Raw genomic sequence first — 19,941 nt, forward strand, 5'->3', positions numbered from 1 at the left:
AATTTTAACGTGTGAATAGCAATGTTTGGAGTACTGAGGTACACCATCAACTTAACACCAATCACTCTAAACAGAAAAGGTTTAAACCCAAAGGTTTGAAAAATAAACATAATTTGTGAGCTTGCAACAGTTCAACAGTACTCTAGTACTCAATGTACACACACACACACACACACACACACACACACACACACACACACACACACACACGTCAAGCCTGCTGCAGTACTTGATAAAAGCACTTGCCTTCCCCTCTCCTGACCCTCCAGTGATGATGAATGCCGCCATTAATCCACTAATTACTGTAATGATAAAACCGCCTGCTCCTTAATGCGCCACTGGCAACAAAACGTGCAGTGGCCCGGCCCTGTGGTCCTGTGGCGTGCACTCTAACAGCATTCATGGGAAGGGGGCAGGGGAGTGCTTGTGAGTGTGTGTGTGTGCTGGAAGGCTTAATTCTGGTTCAGAAAGTGAAAAAAAATTGCTCCACCCTACCCATCAAGCCTGCTTCTTTCCCACTATAGTTGAACCCCTGAATGGTTCCAATAAGAAAAGCAAGAGAGCCGACACAAAAGCACTGATGAGTGTTTGGACTTTCACATTGAACCTCGGTAGGTTTGGTGATCACTGCGGTGGTGATGGTGATGAGTTTGGGGGGAGTGGAGTGTTGTAAAAGTATGTTTTTGCTTTTTGTTGTTTTTTTTTAATTTTCTTTTAATCAACGTACCTCGTTAATCGGAATTAAATTAGCGAGAAGCCTCGCGTGAGAAATGTGCAAGCTAGCGGTCTGATGTGCACTTACTGTTGAATGTGTGTGTGTGTGTGTGTGTGTGTGTGTGTGTGTGTGTGTGTGTGTGTGTGTGTGTGTGTGTGTGTGTGTGTGTGTGTGTGTGTGCGTGTGTGTGTGTGTGTCCCACACTCTGCCTGTCCGCCTTCGTGTTTAATCGCGGCTCCACACAAAAAGCCTCTCAACAAAGCTTGTTTTGTTGTCAAAACAAAGACGGAGGGCCTACTCCATGCCGTTAAAAAATGAATCGCCAGAGAATTAGGAGCTGTGAATCTCCCCTCCCGTCTTCGCCTCTCTTTCATTCTCCGTCTCTCGCTTATTTTCCTCCCCTCTCCTCGCTCCCTCCCTGCACTCGGAGCACGGTGGTTCCCAAGGATAAGTGACATTGTGATGAAGGGTCTTGATGTGAAGGGCTTCCTACTGAACCGAGGGGGAGGAGGGAGGAAAAAGGTCAGCAGCAGCAGGGTGTGTCCTTTCTGAGGTGTGTGTAAGAGAGTGAGAATGTGTGTGTGTGTGTGTGTGTGTGTGTGTGTGTGTGTGTGTGTACCTATAAATATAAATAAATTTGTGGATTTTGAGGACCTATTCGCGCAAAATTATCTTTCTTCGATAAAGACGTGAATGCATAAAGAAACGTCAACAATGGACATTTTTTATAATATTATATAACATTATATAAACATGAATCTATATTGGAATGATATTCACATTGTATTGACCATTTCTTCTATGAAGGAAAGCCTCACCAGTACATTGTGTCATGTTTTTTAACCTGTAACAATGTTTCCTGCACTATCCCTGACAAACAAGTACAAAATAAAAGTTAAGTAGGTGATGGGAAGACATTCCATCCCTTTTGCCCTAATGGTCTTCTTGTCGGCATATGACACTTAGAGTGGTGAATATAAATATAAAATTCTTGAATGATGATACTATGTCAAAGACTAATGCGGTTAGTACACATCGACCATATATCAAATATCAAGAGTGCTGTAAAATAGAATCACAAAGTCAGCTCCTAAAGTCTTGAAGTCTAACTAGGATTGTATGGCCACTCGCAGAATCTTGTATACTTCAAATTGAGAAGAAGTAGATCATTTCCATAGCTCCGAAACATACAGCCTAAGAAGCACTCGTTAGGAAGCACTAGTGTTCTCTTGTTGCGCATCTATTTGCAGGGAAAGTAAATACTTGCATGGGTCTCAAAAGAGAACTCAAAGTGGTCATGATGATCAGTAGCTGCGTTTCAACTGTAATAACTTTACCCCGGTACTAGGAACCTTTGCAGGAACTGAGTACGTTTCCACTGTAGGAACCAGGGTCTAAATGAAGTCCCAGAGACATTATTTTACTGGCCAAAATGTCCCTGCTCGGGGAGTAGAACTTTCGGGGCTTGCAGCGTTGAACATCTCTGAATTGTTGAGTTATCAAAGTATTTTATTTGAAGCCCCTTTAATATCTGCAGCAGCAAATCAAAAAAATGTTGCTCACTTCAACATGCAGTAAATCACACAGTCCTCTTATTGCATCAATAGTAGTTAGTTACAATTATATAATTATTGCTTTCTGTCTCTTTTCATGTGTTGATCTTTCATCTCAATACCAGTGGGCACTACCAGCCACTGTTAACTTGAATACTAACGTACTTGAGTACAGAGCATAAGCTTTTTTGTGTCCTTTATTACTGAGCTGCCTGAGTCTTAACACTGCAGTGGAAACGCAGGCAACAAGGGGCTGGGGGAACCTTCAGTCCCTTGTAGTTCCCAGGACTGAAAGTTCTGTGTAATTTAGGGTGGAAACGTGGCTTTGCATGCATATTAGACAAACTAATGAGTGAATACGCTTATAGCAGTGCTCTTCTGCTGCTCTTCCCTCTGTGTTTTTGTCACAACATCGCCGTGGTTCAACGGGCGGGTCTGACTAATAACCTCATGCACTATACACTCATGTTGTGCATGTTGTGCACGTTGTTGACTGTTCATGACGCTGTGTATGTGTGTGTGAATGTGTGTGTGCATGTGTGTGTGTGTGTGTGTGTGTGTGTTGTGTGTGTGTGTGTGTTTGCATGTGGATCGGTGTGCACAGGTATGTGTGTGTGTGTGTGTGTGTGTGTGTGTGTGTGTGTGTGTGTGTGTGCCTGGGTGTGTGTGTGTGTGTGTGCTTGATACAGAGAGAGAGAGAAATAGAGAGAGAGAGAGAGAGAGAGAGAGAGAGAGAGAGAGAGAGAGCGAGAGAGAGAGGAAGGGGGTGCCAGAGTAATGCTCTTTAAGTTGTAATTGCATTTGTAGTGTTTCCTAGCGCCTCCTCCCTGATTTATGAAGCTTGCCATGGCTCAGCTAACAAGGACCATAAATTCTCCTCTCTGCTCTGCCCCTTGTTCATCACCTAGGGACCAGAACTCTGGCTCACACGGTGCGATTGAAGTAGAGGGTGTGCGTTGCTACGTCGGTCGCGGTGTACTGGGGCAGGGACACAGTCGCTGCATTTGCATTTTAAGGGTTTACAATTTGATGTCAAATTTCTTAAATGGTCCACCCAAAACTGAGGTTGACAAACGCAGAACAGAAAAAAAGTACCAAAATACCACATGTATGCACATATACAATTGTAATAACTGTCACGAATAACAGTTGTCCCTGTTGAAACACTGATGTCCAGAACATTGCGTCTGAGGAACCCAAAACACCCATAGACTTAACCTAGAAAACAGTCTCTCTGCGAATATCAGCAAAAGTAAAAAAGTGAAACTGCTTATACTTTTCTAATTGTTAGCTATTAAAGCGATGGTTCCACAACAAGCTGTGTACATAGACTGGCATTTAGGCTTTTGTGTAAAATCCAATAAAATACACAAGATAAAAAAGAAAACGATTTGAGCTCAGACAGAGCCTTTAAAGTTTCCTCACACAGAGATATGAGAGTACAATACCTGGCATTGAGAGAGATAACAGCTGGCCATGGAGAATGGATTGAAAAAGTAGGATTTAAAAAGGAGTCACTCTTTGTATGACATATTGCATTTACTGTCAATCTGTGAAACAACCCTTTTGTAAGGGGAATAAAAAGTAATAAGACGAAACAGAATTTCTCAAATCACTGGTTGAGTTATCTGTTGTATTTTCTGTATGATACTTTGTAATTCAATTTATACGCAGTTCACTGAAAGTATATGATAGCTCTTTAGACCTTGATGACATACACAGTTCCTGTTCCTAACCCTAACCCTTGTTTTGTAAAACTAGCTTGCTCAATACAGAACCAATTCAAAAGATTTTGTTCCCAGAGCTACCTCAATTGGTACGATGTAATAAATCTGCCGTGTACCTTTTGTCTTATTCTGATTCCACAATGTGCTGCTGCAGCAGGATAAGAATTGGCTTGTATGTAGAGTATAGCCTGCTGCTGAAGATGTAAAGGCAATCTAAAAGTGTCATGATCATTTACAGCCACAGCCGGACACAGGCTTTAAGGTTAAGGCCCTGCTGATATACACTCTGCTTCCCTATATGTCCAATAGATCCTGCATATTTCTCCTCGTTAACAAAACATGGATCAAATACACAGGCTCATCAGGTTGCTAATCATCTTTTTTTCCTTTCTATATGTTTTTTTTGGACACTATCACTAAAAATAATGATTTACTGGTTCAATATAAATGTTCCGACCTGCCAGTCCCTAGCTTGTATGAGTGCATTTGAAAAGATTTGTCGAGGAAAAATATATTACTGTAAAAGTTGAACAGTTTGAAGAAATAATAAAAAAATACATAAATATTTTGATTAATAAAGGAGTAGCTAGCAATTCCCAGCCAAGATTAAAATTTAAATGAAAAAAGATGTAATGAACCTCTAGGTTAAATATTGCGGGAGGAGATTGGTGCCACAGTTTGTAGAGAATAATTGAGAAGAAAGATCGAAATGATAAAACCTAAAATGAAAATAAGATGAGTGTTGCCTAGCATCACTCAACTAATTATTGAGCAAACATGACTTTGTACTTAGATACATTTTAGTTGTTGTTTTTAAACCTAAACGGAACAACATTTGTGATCGCAGATACTGCGATCAAAGACTTAGATTTTTTAATTGAGCACTTACCAGTCTCTTCATCGATGGCAAATCTCCCCAAGCCACTCCCGTCACGGATAGAATACTGCACTTCCCCATCTCTGCCGACGTCATCATCGTGGGCGGTGACCTGGACAACAGTGGTTCCAATCCGCGCGTTCTCCTTCACTGTCCCGGTCAGTGCAAAGTGGGAGAAGTAAGGAGCATAGAGGTTCTCATTGACGTCAACCACCTCCAACTCCACAGAGGTGACAGAGAGGAGCGAGACAGGCCTGCCCTTGTCTTTGGCTCTGACAGTGATGTTGTATAGCTGTTGGGTCTCATAGTCGAGCTCCTTCATCAGTCGAATGGCCCCGCTGGTTTTGTCCACTTCGAACCTGCCGTTATAGTCGTTTGTCAGTGAGTAGCGGACCTGGCCGCCTTGGCCCAGATCTGGGTCCTGGGTCTCCAACCAGGCCACCACGGTCCCAAAGGGAAGGTCCTCCAGAGCCCTGGCGTTGTAGATGCTAGGGATGAACGCCGGGGGACAGTCGTTAATGTCCTCTAGAGTGATTTGCAGTGAGGTCACAGAAAACCTTTGCTGTCCTTTCTCTGCCTTGTCTCTGGCCTCGATTCTCAGGTTGAATGAGGGGGACAACTCTCTGTCCAGCTGGCCTGCCACATACACGATGCCATTGGTGCTGTTGATGCTGAACTGCGTAGTGCTGGTCAGAACTGAATACACAATTTCGCCATTGGGACCAGCGTCTCTATCAGTGGCCTCCACCTGGATAACGTCAGTGCCTAAAGCAGTGTTTTCAGGGACTGTGGCTTTATAGCCACCTTCTTGTAAAAACTGGGGTGCATTATCATTAGCATCTTCTATGTATATAGTGAGCAAACGCCAATTATTCTTTTGTGGTTGGCCAAGATCATATAGTGTGAGGTTGAGGAGGTAATGATCTCTCTTCTCTCTGTCCATAGGCAGAAAGACACTAATAAGACCAGTCTCCATGTCCATAGTGAAGCAGCTGTCTGTGTTTCCGTCTGAAATGGCGTACAGAATATGACCATTGAAGCCTGTATCACCATCATTGGCATTGACCTTAAAAACACTGGATCCAACTTGTAGGTCCTCACGCACTGCAATGTCAGTTGGAAAGGCCTTATCGAACTCAGGGGTTTGTCGATTCACAGAGAACAGGTCAATAAAGCCTTCCTCGATTTTAGCCTTGGTGCTAGCTTTAGATTTCTTCAGCAACTTTTCTGCTAACCTTTGAGCTACCCTAGTCTCCTTGCAGTTAAAAGCTTTGGGGGTAGATCTCCCCTGTACAAGGGATATGTTAACAAACATGGGGTCAGAAAAGTTCTCACCATCTGTGGCAGTTATTTTAAGGTAAAATACCCCATTCGTTGGACTTGCAGTGGCAAGGGATTGTTGCAGAGTTAGAACCCCTGAATCTGGGTTGAGGTTAAAGTATCCCCGCTCGTTTCCCGAAAGGATCTTGTACTTTACCAACTCCAACTCATCTATATCAATGGCAGACATTGTGGTTATCACTTCATCCACAGTGAAATCCTTGGAGACCGCCCCTTGGCATGCCACTTTCTCAAATAAGGGTTTGTTGTCGTTCATGTTTTCCAGATGGATGGTTACATTGACCTCACTCTCTCGTCTGTAAGGGGATCCCCAGTCTGAAGCCCTGACGACAAATACATAGCTTTCAGTAGAGGATTCAAAGTCAAGCTCCTGAGTGCTACTAACAATGCCTGAAAACTGGTTGATTTTGAAGGGGAGAGGTTGCAGACTAGAAATGCTGTAGGTGATGTAACCATTTTCTCCCCTGTCCTCATCCACTGCGTAAACTGTGAGCACATTGGTGCCAATTGGAACACTCTCATTGACAAAAACCTCATAAGAGGACTGGGAAAATGTTGGCGTGTTGTCATTCGCATCTTTGATGGTGACTGCAACAGTAACCCTAAGATCACTGTCTACCTCTAATACTTCAAGATTAAAAGCATTTTGGGGAACCTGAGTAAACCAGTGGGCAGTGGAGATAACACCCGTCATAGTGTTCATCTGAAAGAAGGCAGAGTCAGCTGAGGGATTAAGGATATATTTTGCATCATCCGGCTCTGGATTGATTTTAATAGCTCCGACAATTGTGCCCGGGGGTGAAATTTCATTTAAACTAATTTCATATGTCTCCTGCTCAAATGCAACTTCCACTGCCTGCAGTTTCTTAACTGTGATGCAAACCAACTTGATGTCAGATAACTTTTGCGGTGTCCCTCTGTCTCTAGCCTGGAGGGTGAGGTTAACGCCATGGGGGTTACTCTCCCAGTTAACGTCCTTGGAGGCCTTAATTGTAAACTCTTTTTCCTCTGATCTCTCCAGGAAAAACAGTTCTGAGGGGTCTCCCCCCACGATGGCCACCAACTCGATCTCTCCGTTTATCCCTTCGTCCTGGTCGTCCACCGTGACCACGGCATACACAGGATCCTTATCGAGCCCTGAGGGAACGTGCGTGACCACGGTCATGGAGGGGGCGTGCTCGTTCAGACGCTCCACGTGGACAAAGAGTTTAGCTGTGCTGCTGACCCCGTTGTTACCATACAGCTTCATCCCGCGGTCCACCGCCTGTATCTCCAAGTCATAGCGGCTCTGCTCGTCTACGTTGAGTTTCCCACTTAGGGAGACCACTCCACTGGTGGGATGCACAGCAAAAAGCTCCATCTTCTCCTTGAAGAAATAGTAAAACTCCCCATTTGAACCGATGTCCGCATCTGTGGCAGTGACTTGTGCTATGCTAGTCCTGAGAGGGGTGCTCTCCGCTATCGTAACAGAGTAAGTGGTCGGCGAGAACAAGGGCCGGAGGTCGTTCATATCTAAGACTTGGAGGCTGACTTTGGTCCAAGTCTCCATGAGGGCCTCACCTTTCACTGAAGCCTTCACTGTCAGAACGTAATTATCCTGAATCTCCCGATTCAAGATGGCCGCGTTTCCACCTTTAGTCCTAATGCGCAGAAAGCAGAAGTCCCCCAGAACATATTCCTCTGCTTTGAAGAAGCCTTCATCATCCCCTGAGGTAATCCTGTAGCGGATCTCCCAGGAGCGCAGGGCTATTTGGATGCCCATTTTAACTTTACTGTTGGCGTAGGTGCGTGCAGCTGAGTTTTCATAGACGGTGGCATGGTAGACAGCCTGTGTGAAGCCAAACAGGGGGCCTTCCTGGGGAGTCCCTTGGGCATCCTGGCAATGACAGGAGGGCGGCTGGAAGAGCAGCAGTGGCAGGAGCAGGGCCAGGTGGAGAAGAGGGGCACACATGCCTGCCCACTGGCCCATTTTTACATCCATTCCATCGTCACTTGTCCATCCTACAACAAGAGAAAGGAACAGAGAGAGAGAGATGTTAGCCACAGGACTGGAGCAACAGGGCAATGTGGGGGAGGAAGGATTTACAGCGAACAAAAGACACACCACGTAGCCACAACTTCCCCTTTGACCCTAGTACCCTGACAGACTACTAATTGTCCATTGGATCGCAAAGATTGATCGGAGGCAGTGGGGGTTAACGGCATGCAGAGTAACCTGGCAACCACGCAGGGGATGACATCATTGTAGCGTGGACTCTGTGGACACTGACAGTCAATTGCAAGTTTCAGAAAAACCAGAGGCGGTTTAGGAAGGAACAAAATAATTGCACGGCTAGCAAAAGGAGTGTAACATCACCAAAGTACACACCAAAGAAAACACACAAACCTGCGTAGCAAGGGATAGAATGACAGGCCTGCCTTATAGTGACCCTATCATAACCCTTTTCCTGAAATACAAGAGAGTAGTCTCCGAAGCATGTCATATCTCTGGAGGCTAACCAGATATGGTTTTGAAACTAGAGGCCCAAATTACTGTTTTGTTTAAATTTTGCACTCCACTTCCAGAGTGAAAAAAATGAAAACACTATTCCAAAGTAAGTAGCCACAAATATGTGCCAATCTGGGCAATGAGAAACCTCTGCTCTGGTAACTGCCATGTTGTGGTGATGGGAGCACCGCAGTGGTCTGCGATCTGATGACTTGGCACTTTCCACCACAGTGGATGCAGTGGACAGAAAAGAAAAGTGGACATGGTCTGACTGTGCTGACGATAACATACACACAAGCATGCCCACCACACACGATCACTATCTCACACACACACACACACACACACACACACACACACACACACAACCCGCACAACCTTGTATGATTCTATATACAAAAGCTAACTCTACAAATATAATTTACCCTTGTCCACATATTCACATTTTCCATTTCACTAACTTCTGACCTCAAAAAAGCCAAAAGAAGAAAAAAAAAAGACATCCAAATCAGTAGCCAAACCACCTCAGCTGAAACAATGCAAACCGCCATCCAACCCTGCATTTAAATGCACTTCATCAGCCAGTCGTGGAACAAAGGTTTGATTCCACCAGACTTAGCTGCCAAAAAGCCCGTGCTATTTTTGCTATTTTCATCTGACCCTAAACTGTCATCATCTTGTCAACTTTTCACTTTTAGTTTGATGATGGAGAAGTGTTTGGGGGGGTGCGTACAATGGCGGGAGACAGAGGTATTGAGATGGGGGTGGGAGACGCAAGATATGTAAAACAAAACCACTCCTTTCTCTCTTCGAGTCAGCACTTTGTTGAGTCTCCTCTCGTGTGTGAAAAACATGGAATATTAGCCAGACAGAGCGTATGCAGAACTCAAGCACAATAAGAGCCAAGGCATGTGTGTCTACACAACTGGACAATACATGTGTGTGTCTGTATATTGTGTTTATGCATACCATGTGTGTATTGGTCCTGTGGGACAGATGGGTCATACTATATATATATATATATATATATATATATATATATATATATATATATATATATATATATATATATATATAAGGGTTTAGTTCGTTTTTGCAGCATTTCAGTAAGAGGTACCTGGCCGACAGCTTATTAGTGTTAAAGGGATGGGGGGGGGGTTAAGGCCCCGCCGTATAATGCATCCAGCAGTCTGTTAGTGCTATTACAGGCCCCTTGTGATGACTCCTCTGGGCCGGGCTGGAGTACTTCTCACCTTACCCTGTGAGAACCCTGTTGGCCCCCAACCCCGGAGGCCCTTGGCGGGCCGTGGGGCCCCACGAACACCAGGCTAGTCCAAACACGGAAAATTATACTCTTGGCCTTGCGGATTACAGACAATGTTATGCTTCTGGTTATATTGGCATCGCACGTCTTGCCAAACTGCAAGCGATGGCATCGATGGCTGAAAGAAAATAGATGGGGGGATCCAGGTTCCGCAGGCTGCATGTGGCATTGAGTCCAGCTGTGTAAATACTGTGACCGAGTCTTGATTTTACAGGATCGGGCCGTCCAAGGAATCCCACAGCGTCCATTAAGGCTGCCCATTCCGCCACACCCATAATCATATATTTAGCTCCATCCGTGCACTGCTGCTGTTCCGTTCGCTAGCGGCGCACACAGCTTGGTGGGGTTCAAAGAGACACATGCCCAGCTCGCTCTGAGCAAGGCAATAGATGTCAGAGCATTGTTTAGGCGAGGTCAGAGGCGACATTAACCCTGAGGAAAAAAAGATACTCAAGGGGGAGAAATCGATTCTTTCATACACCAAGAATCAGTGTCTATCGTTTTGAATGCCGTATGTGATCACTTCTTGTTTGCTGTGAGCGCATGAGTGGGAATGAACGCTCAGAGGCGAGTGAAAGCCAGGGTCAGAAAAAACTGCCCCAGCATCATGACGGCAAAAACTTCCTCAGCTCACCCTTCATAATTGACACTCTTGTTTCTATAAGAGGAACTCCCACAAGCCACCGCCTGCATTTAAAGTCTGTAACACAAACAAATACACACACGCACACACATTCCCAAAAAAAAACACATGCATGGACACACAAAGACACACACACACAGATGCGCCATGAGAGATGGCGACGCTGCGAGATATGATGATTGGCCACAATGACACCCCACTTACTGTCAGCTCTAAAGCACCCTCTCATTAGCGTCTCGTTACGCAGGCTAATTTGCGTTGATTTGTACATCGGCTAAACACCCACCACATGCCTCCACACCCCAGGACCAACACCACCACTGGCCGTCGGGGCGGGTGTGGGAGGGGTGGGCTAGATCGGGAAAGAGCATGGGGACAGCACGCCGGCGGGACCACACACTCATGATGACAACAATGTTTCCACGACATGAGTGGCTGCTAAAACCTCAACAACAATGACAATGACAATGGATACAATGCTAACACAACAACAGGAATTGTATTTGTTGCGGCTGTTTTTATTTATTTATATTCTAACCACACCCAATGCTGGTTCTTCACAACAAGGTACAACAAGAACATTACGGCAGACATGCTGACACAGCAACACACACACACACACACACACACACACACACACACACACACACACACACACACACACACACACACACACACACACACATACACACAAGCACAGAGAGGAGGAAGCCAGTGTGATTGGAAAATCTACAGCTTGGGGAAGAGATGGGGGTAGGGTATCTAATTATAGCTCCGGATCCACGCAGCGTGGCTGCAACACACACCAGCAAGGGCCCGCAATCAATGAGAGAAGCGACTCATCTCTAGAGAAGCAAAATAAATCACTAGGGTTGTTTAGAATACCTGAGCAGCAGCTGTCCCTCTCCTGAGTGGGCATACACACACAAACACACTCACACACACACACACACACACACACACACACACACACACAAAAACACACACCCACAAGCAGAGACAAACAAACACCAGCCTTCTTTGCGTGGACCCCAAACGGTTCAAGAAACAGTGTCAGTCAAGTAGTTGCCAATGTTGTGTTTCATCACACTGGAACAGCCATCTTCCTTCTGTGATAAGTATAAAGCATTTTTTATCCCCAAACATGGTGCAGAGCAGAGGGAGAGAAAGAGAGCGAGAGAGGAGTAGGCGGAGAGGAGATATCCACACAGACCAAGATGTAGAGTAGTTAACAAGATGATAGGGTGAGAGAGGACAATACCATTACAGAGAGAGAGAGAGAGAGAGAGAGAGAGAGAGAGAGAGAGAGAGAGAGAGAGAGTAATCTTTGGATGGGGTGCATTGTGATTGCAGAGGAGCAAGGTAGGTGACATGCTTATCTCTGTCCTGCAGCCAAACTATTAACCAGAAGCTGTCCACAGTTCCCCCTGTCAGTTCCCATTGTGTGTTCAAACCATCACTACCATGTCAATGTGATACAAATACCAAAACATGACATCTATCAATCCCTGTTTTGTTGGTTACAAATCATTCAAATCCATACCAAAACCATCAGAATGTGTATGTGCACTCTAGACTTCAGGACTGTCCTTGTTCAAGCAGCACGAGTGGAGAAGATGACGACTGCGTCACACGGTAAAGTCACAAACTAATCCCTCAAGCAAATATGATCCATACCTCGGTCTATGAACTGTGTGTGAGTGAGTGAGTGAGCGAGTGAGTGAGTGAGCATATGCAGGTCTATGTGTGTTAGTGTGTTTGTGTGTCTGTGTGTGTAGGTGAGTGAGTGAGTGAGAGAGAGTGAGTTAGTGAGTGAGCATCTGCAGGTCTGTGTGTGTGTGTGTGTGTGTGTGTGTGTGTGTGTGTGTGTGTGTGTGTGTGTGTGAGTGTGTGTGTGAGTGTGTGTGTGTGTGTGTGTGTGTGTGTGTGCGCGAGTGTGTGTGTGTGTGCCTTTAGGTGTATGGAGGCAAGTTGGACGGAATACAATAAGAACTCAAAGGAGGGGGAAAAAACAAATAAAAGAGAAAAAGAAAAAATGAACAGAAGAGAGCCGGTCATCAGATATCCATGATACTTTTGCTCTACTGCCACCCCCAGCTCTCAGTCTCTATTACTCTCTCACACACACGCACTGGCATAAAGGACGGCGGAGGCATGCACACACATATACACACACTGTGACCCATTGTCTTCCCCTCACCTGCGCTCTCCATCAGTGTCCCGGGCAAGGGTTATACCCCTGGGACCTGTCTGTGGATCCACCTTTCCCTCTACACTTTAAACACAGACCGAGGGAGGGAGGGAGGGAGGGAGGGAGGGAGGGAGGGAGAGGTGTGTCATTGGTTTGTGTGCCGTCTGTCCCAGCATGCCCACATGTCAGCTATACTCTAGCCTCATTTCCGCAGTAGGACTGGTGTTGTTAGTACCAATGTGTGTGTGTGTGTGTGTGTGTGTGTGTTTGTGTGTGTGTGTGTGTGTGTGTGTGTGTGTGTGTGTGTGTGTGTGTGTGTGTGTGTGTGTGTGTGTGCGCGTGTGTGTGTGTGAGTGTGAGTGTGTGTGTGTGTGTGTGTCTGTAGGGAGTGAAAGGTGTATAATCCTGAGTGTCTAGCGCTGCCGTGTCTAAACACAGGAAATGGGAGGTACGGTTGGTTAGTAAGGAGATACTGACTCCTCAGCAAGAAAGGGAAATGGGGGAGGGGTCGAGGGGGAGGGGGGAAGGCAGGTACACTCTATGTTGGTGTACCTGCCTTCCCCAGTAGGCCCCCCCCCCACACACACACACACACACACCCACACACAAACACACACACACACACACACACACACACACACACACACACACACACACACACACACACACACACACACACACACACACGCACACAAACACACAGAGCAACCCCCCTAACAACAACCAAAAGCTATGTTCCTTCACACTGGCCCTTAGCTCATTGTCATGCTAATGCTTCAGCTACTGGCTTACCAGTCCCAATACACGCCCCTCCCCTCCCTCACTCTCACACACACACACACACACAAACACACACACGCACATGCACACGCACACGCGCACACAAACCCTATACCCATAACCCTTCCAGTCCATCAATATTCAACTACTTCCAGTTAATCAGGCGTATATAGTGACTAATTTTGCAAAATGGGTATGGCTATTCATTCATTGACTCATGCATTCACAGAAAGACTTGAGCTGATGCAAACCAGCAGGAACAAATATGTGAAGGGTGGGGATTTGTGTATCCCTTATCATAAAATAATGCCCTTTGAGACTATAACTGTGATTAACGGCTATAGAAATATGATTTAGTTGACCTTAAGCAATACTAGTGACCAACATCTGTGGGCGTGTCACTTGCTTTTGTGACAACCGACGCCCAAGTCCTCACGCAGTATGATGGAACAAAACATATTTTTTAACATGCCAGACATCCACGCTGGACTTCAAAAGGAGATGACAGACTGCAGCTACTGCCACAAGCATTGCAGGACTTACTTTCCTAAAAAGTCAGAAGCACAGATGTATAACCGAGTAAATGTGCAGGCCAAACCATTTTATTCTGAGGAAATGCTTCACTAAGATTCCTAATTTGTTCTTAACTGATGGCTCCCTGTTGTAAAATGTCAAAAACGTGAACTGCGTGTATCGGACTACTTGGGGCGAATTACACCACTGTGCTCGTTCACACAGTCCACATCAATTATTTTTTTTAAGAAGCCCAGCCGGAGAGGTAATGTGATCTGCCTGCTATTCAAACCATTGATTTGTCCTTAAGCCTCCCGACCTCCCCTTACTCTGGGAAAAGGAGGGAGCATGGAGGGGGGTTAAGGAGGTTAAGGGGGGGGGGGATATAATGGGAAGGTTGGTGAGTGTGTGTGTGTTTTTTTTTTTACTTGAGCGGGCGGCTGAGGGCAAGTGGGACATTTTTTACACAATAGTGACTGAATATCCACAGGAAAACAAACAGAAAAGAGGAAAATAAAATGACGCTATGATACCATATGAGTGTGTATTGCAGATTGTGTATGTGCATGCCTACAGATCAAGAAGAACAAATAGGTACCGAAGAAGATGAGCCAATTAAAAGCAGAGAGAGAGCGAGAGAGACTTGAGTGTTTGTGTGTGTTCACATGCTTGTGGGTGGACAAAGGTTATGAAATAAGGCAGAAAAACAAAAGCTGACAATAACGGCAAGTACAACAGCTTTCAACTATTTTGTAAAAATAACTCTAAATAATTAAAGTAAACAAACTTCGCAAGAGCCTTGTAGCCGGAGTTCCTCATTACAGTGCATAACACACAATAGCCTCATACGGCCGGACATGTAGTGTGTTTTACAGTCTAGCGATGGCTCCGCGAACCAGTGGACAGTATACTGGTTCACATCCCGGCAGGCAACTGTCAACCTAGCTGGCACAGGGCACAGGAACCCTATATAAGAACAGGAGGGACAAAGAGTGACAGACCTCCAAAAGAAACAAGACCAGGGCACCGGAGAGAGAGAGAGAGATAATAGATAGAGAGAGGTAGATACATAGATAGTTAGAGAAGGGATACAGAGAGAGAGGGAGAGAGAGAGAGGGAGAGAGATAGAGAGTGAGATAGAGAGAGAAGGGGAGAGAGTGAGAGAAAGAGGGAGAAAGAGAGGAGAAAGAATTTCAAACAGCTGCCAGGAACAATCCCAACTGTCCCTGCTCCTTCTCCTGCTTACTCTCTCTGTCCGTCTCCCTTACATAGCCTCTCACTCTTTCTCTCTCTCTCCCTCTGCCTCTCTCCCTCCCTCTCTCTCGCTCTTGCTCTGCCTCCCTGCCTCTCACGCGCTCGCTCTCACTATCTTTCTCCGATTTTTTCTCTCTCTCCCTCTCTCCATCTCCCTTTGCCTCTCTCTCTCTCTCTCTCTCTCTCTCTCTCTCTCTCTCTCTCTCTCTCTCTCTCTCAGCAAGGGGTTGAGTAGGGTGTGTGAGAGTGATGGACATGAGAGTGAGATGCGAGCGGTTGATGGTGCATTGCTGCTGTGGGGAGTGCAGTGAAAGTCGAGGAGAGGGGAGGGTGTACATAAGAGGGGCACAGAGCGGTAGCAGAGGCATTAGTTCTTACTGCTTCATGCCAGTGGTCCTCAATGTGAACAGAAACAATAGATACATCTATCCCAAAGACAATGAAATGTGTTTGAACACATGTCAAACCACCAATGTTGCATTATGTTCCTTATGTCTCCATATGGACAGTTTGCTCAGAGATAGGAGGATCATAACAAGGATATATGCGTTCCTGGCTGCATTTCATGGCCGCAAAATAAGGGTAGTGATGAAAAAGGGATCCCTCATCTTGCTGAGTAGAGATACAAGGAACGATCACAGAGTCAGGCTAACCTGACACAGGTCAGCCCCGTGGAGCCTCTCCTCTGCTGGATGGTTTCTCTCTGCCATCCACCAGCCCCCGAAGCTGTCACTTGTTAATATTGTTCTATTGCTGTACATGTAGAAACCTCCATGAGGATTCATAAGCAGCAGTCTGGGATGGAAATGTAGGCTCGATTTAGGAATCTATCGGAAAGATGTTATTATCGCAAGATGTCCATCGTACGATTCCAATGCAGACATTTGGTTATACTGGCCAACCAAATGTGCAAATGGCATGCTGCCTGAGTCAACGTTATTCTGCATAGATTATCTTGAATCTCTGTCACCAGTGCATCTGTCTTTACGACCACTTATCTGCTTGTCTTGGCACAGTGTCTCTCCGCTGCATTGAGGGTTACCACACTTGGACTGGCTCGGTCCTGAAGATACACAGAGCTCATTCCCCACCATCTCTTATTCTGCCCTCCCCTACATTGAAATTGATTTATTATTTACCTCACTAACCTCTCAATCTCCCCACACATCTCTCCTTCTTCGCGCTCAATCTAAGTTGGATCAAGCCACTAACTTGGCTTGGGCCTGTGTGCTGGATGTTGTGCGAGGAAACACAGCTTGGGGAGCATAACCAGAAACGTATTTAGAGTCCTCAACAAAGTAGTCGACGCAGTAAACTAGGCCCTAACCCTGCACACATATTTGAGTCTACCCGACCCTAACAAACACAGACAGTCTTACCAAACTAAACAAAACACTTCAAACTGACAATGAAACAATCACAGCATAAAGAATGCGGTTAGAGAAGCAAACAGTAGAAGAAGAGGCGGGAACACCAGACAGACTGAGAGCTGGATGGATTTGCAGAGCTACAAGCAGTTAGCGCTAACAACATAAGTAACGGTTGCTGCTGGCGGTCAATAAGTTTTGTTTTGAAGTCCCTCCTTTTCTTTTTCGTTTTTCTTTTTTTTCTTTTCTTCAGTTGGCCCCGTAATGACCCGTTCTGCCTGGGCTCTGGGAGCTAACCAGCACGTACCCTACCAAAGAGACAGAGAGACAGTGAGAGAGAGGGGGGCAGAGAGAGACCGAGAGAGAGAGAGAGAGAGAGACAGAGAGAGAGAGAGAGAGAGAGAGAGAGAGAGAGAGAAACAGACAGACAGAGAGACATTGAGATAGAGAGAGAGACAGAGACAGTGAGAGAGAAGGGGGGAGAGAGCGAGAGAGACAGTGAGAGTGAGACAGAGAGAGAGAGATAGAGAGAGAGAGAGAGAGAGAGAGAGAGAGAGAGAGAGAGAGAGAGAGAGAGAGAGAGTCAGGGAGGGGGAGAGAGTGAGGGAGGGGAGAGAGAGAGAGAGACATAGAGACAGAGAGACAGAGAGGGTGGGCTGATAGAGAGAGAGACAGATCAAATGTGTGTGTGTCTGTGTGTAACTGTGCCTGTGCTTTTTTGAGATTGAGAGGGGGTGACCGATGAAAGGATGTAGGATCGTAGAGACAAGAGGGCGGCAAGGGGTCTGTGTGGGGCAACAAAGAGCAGAGAAGAGAAGAGTGCAAGAAGAGGAAGAGGAGAGGCAACAAGAGGAAAGGAGAGGTTTATGGGAGGATGGAAGGGAGGAGAGGAGAAGAGAGGAGAGGGAGGAGATGAGATGACAGGAGAGTGGAAGGGAGGAGAGGAGAGGCAAGGAGAGGGAGGAGATGAGAGGAAAGGAGAGTGGAAGAGAGGAAAGGAGAGGAAAAGAGAGGGAGGAGATGAGAGGAAAGGAGAGTGGAAGGGAGGAGAGAGATGAGAGAGGAGAGGGAGGAGGTTGGAGGGATGAGAAGACAGGATGAGAGAGGAAAGAGAGGAGAGGAGAAGAGAGGGAAGAGAGGAGAGGACAGGAGAGGGCAGCCGTGAGATGTGACACACATATGAAATGAGCACAGTTGAACAAAGCCCACAATGCGGGCACTGTAACGGAACTCTGGGATTGTGTGTGTGTGTGTGTGTGTGTGTGTGTGTGTGTGTGTGTGTGTGTGTGTGTGTGTGTGTGTGTGTGTGTGGGGGGGTGTGTGTGTGTGGGTGTGTGTGTGTGTCTGAGTGTATGTGGGAGTGCCTGTGTGGGAGTGTGTGTGTGTGTGAGTGTGTGAGTGTGTGTGTAAGTGTGTGCGTGCGTAACAGAAAGGGGGTGGAGAGCTTAGAAAATAGAGGAGATGTAGAGGATAGATAGCCAGCGGAGAACACGAGGGGCGGTGTTAACGTCTCTGCTGGAGAGACCGCATTGTTTGATCAAGGAGACAGCGAGAAAGTACATGATCACGATACAAATTAAAACAGGACAGGAGGAACATGTGTGCTTGTGTGGGTGAGGAAGCAATAGGGAGCAAGAGTGAGGAGGTAGCTAGACAGAGAGAGAGAGAGAGAGAGAGAGACAGAGAGAGAGAGAGAGAGAGAGAGAGAGAGGAAGGAAAATGAACGTGCGCATGTCTGACTGTTCTGATTGCGTCAAAATATATGCGCGTGGGTGTGTGCGTATGTGTGCTAGCATGTGGCATGTGTGCGTTGCATTGCTTGTCTCTATAGATTAACCCACACATACACGCAAATCTGTCCAGCGACAGCTGACCAAAAATACATTCTGTATGAAGGCGGCTACTTAAACACAACAGAGATCCCTGTTAGGACAAATCTCCATTCAACTCCCCTTGGTGGGAGGACATTTAGGACATATCTAGAATTGTTTACCCCAACACATATGATGCCCAGTCAATCTGGCATCCTATACAGCTGAACTGGATCAGATTAACTTCAATTAAACACTTTGGCCAGTCCCTGAATTGTACACACAAACACACTGGCTGAGTTTATACAAATGTATCTATTAGGATACACCCAATTTTCAAATTGGTTTTGAATTTCAGGGCCCAGAACTAATTATAATTTTGGTAATACTCAATTAAGTAAACTCAGGGCATAAAAAGGAACACAGTGAATAATGAAATTGAGTTAAAAGCCCAAAAATGCAGATGCTTCTCCAGCCCTGAATTAAGCACAGCTATTGAGCTATGAAAGCCGGAAGACAAAGACCTCATAAAACACTTTGATTTCGACAAACTCCCTAATGTATGGTTATGAACTGAATAATAGTGACTATGGGTGATAGCTACACACAATCTTCAGCATTTCTTTCTGTATCTTTTATTCTGCAGTACAACCGTGTAGCTGTTGGGTTCAGGATCCATCTTCAGCATTTAAAACTACGGCCTTCTGATAACCGCCTTGAGCCAGCAAGACTCAGCGAGCCAGCAAATAACTACCCCAATCAGAGAGAAAGAAAGAGAAAGAAAGAGAAAGAGAGATAAAGAGAAAGAGAGAGAAAGAGAAAGAGAGATAAAGACAAAGACAAATAAAGACATAGAGAGATAAAGAGAGAGAGAGGGAGAGAGAGAGAGATAAAGACAAAGAGATAAAGAGAGATAAAGAGAGAGAGAGAGTACTAGAAAAAGAGAAGAGAGTAAGATATATTAAAAGAAAATAAGGTTGTGCAGTAAATGGAAAATGAGGGGGTGGAGGATTGAAGGAGGGAATAGGAGCTCCATCAGAGGTTATTTTCACCTCAGAGAGTACACACACGCACACACACACATACACACACAAATATATAGAAACACACACAAGGGAGAATAAAGTAACCGGAGTGACCTGAGTGGGCAGGTGGGAGTGGCGGGTGAATGATTGCATCAGGTCAGCTTGCCAGCTTGTTAATTGATCATCCATTACTCCGAGTTAGATTACATGCCCTCCACACGTTGTAGACAAAGTACACCAGGACTTTTATTTTGATTAATAGCGCAAAGTGGAATGGGAATTTGTGTGTGTGTGTGTGTGTTCACATCAATGCAGTTTTTTCGCAGGAAATA

At 45.6% G+C, this 19,941-nt stretch overlaps 1 protein-coding gene across 1 annotated transcript in view; it reads right to left on the reverse strand.

Annotated features, from left to right (window-relative positions):
• fat3a (FAT atypical cadherin 3a) overlaps positions 1 to 19,941 on the reverse strand; it is a gene marked incomplete at its 3' end in the record, with an annotated part of 149,039 nt that overhangs the window by 94,686 nt on the left and 34,412 nt on the right. The window contains 1 exon segment of the mRNA XM_079732103.1: positions 4,885 to 8,214. Within this exon segment, the coding sequence (XP_079588229.1) occupies positions 4,885 to 8,194 (3,310 nt within the window). The 5' untranslated portion in view covers positions 8,195 to 8,214.

The sequence above is a fragment of the Pollachius pollachius genome (assembly GCF_949987615.1).
Source record: "Pollachius pollachius genome assembly, chromosome: 3".
Lineage (NCBI taxonomy): Eukaryota > Metazoa > Chordata > Actinopteri > Gadiformes > Gadidae > Pollachius > Pollachius pollachius.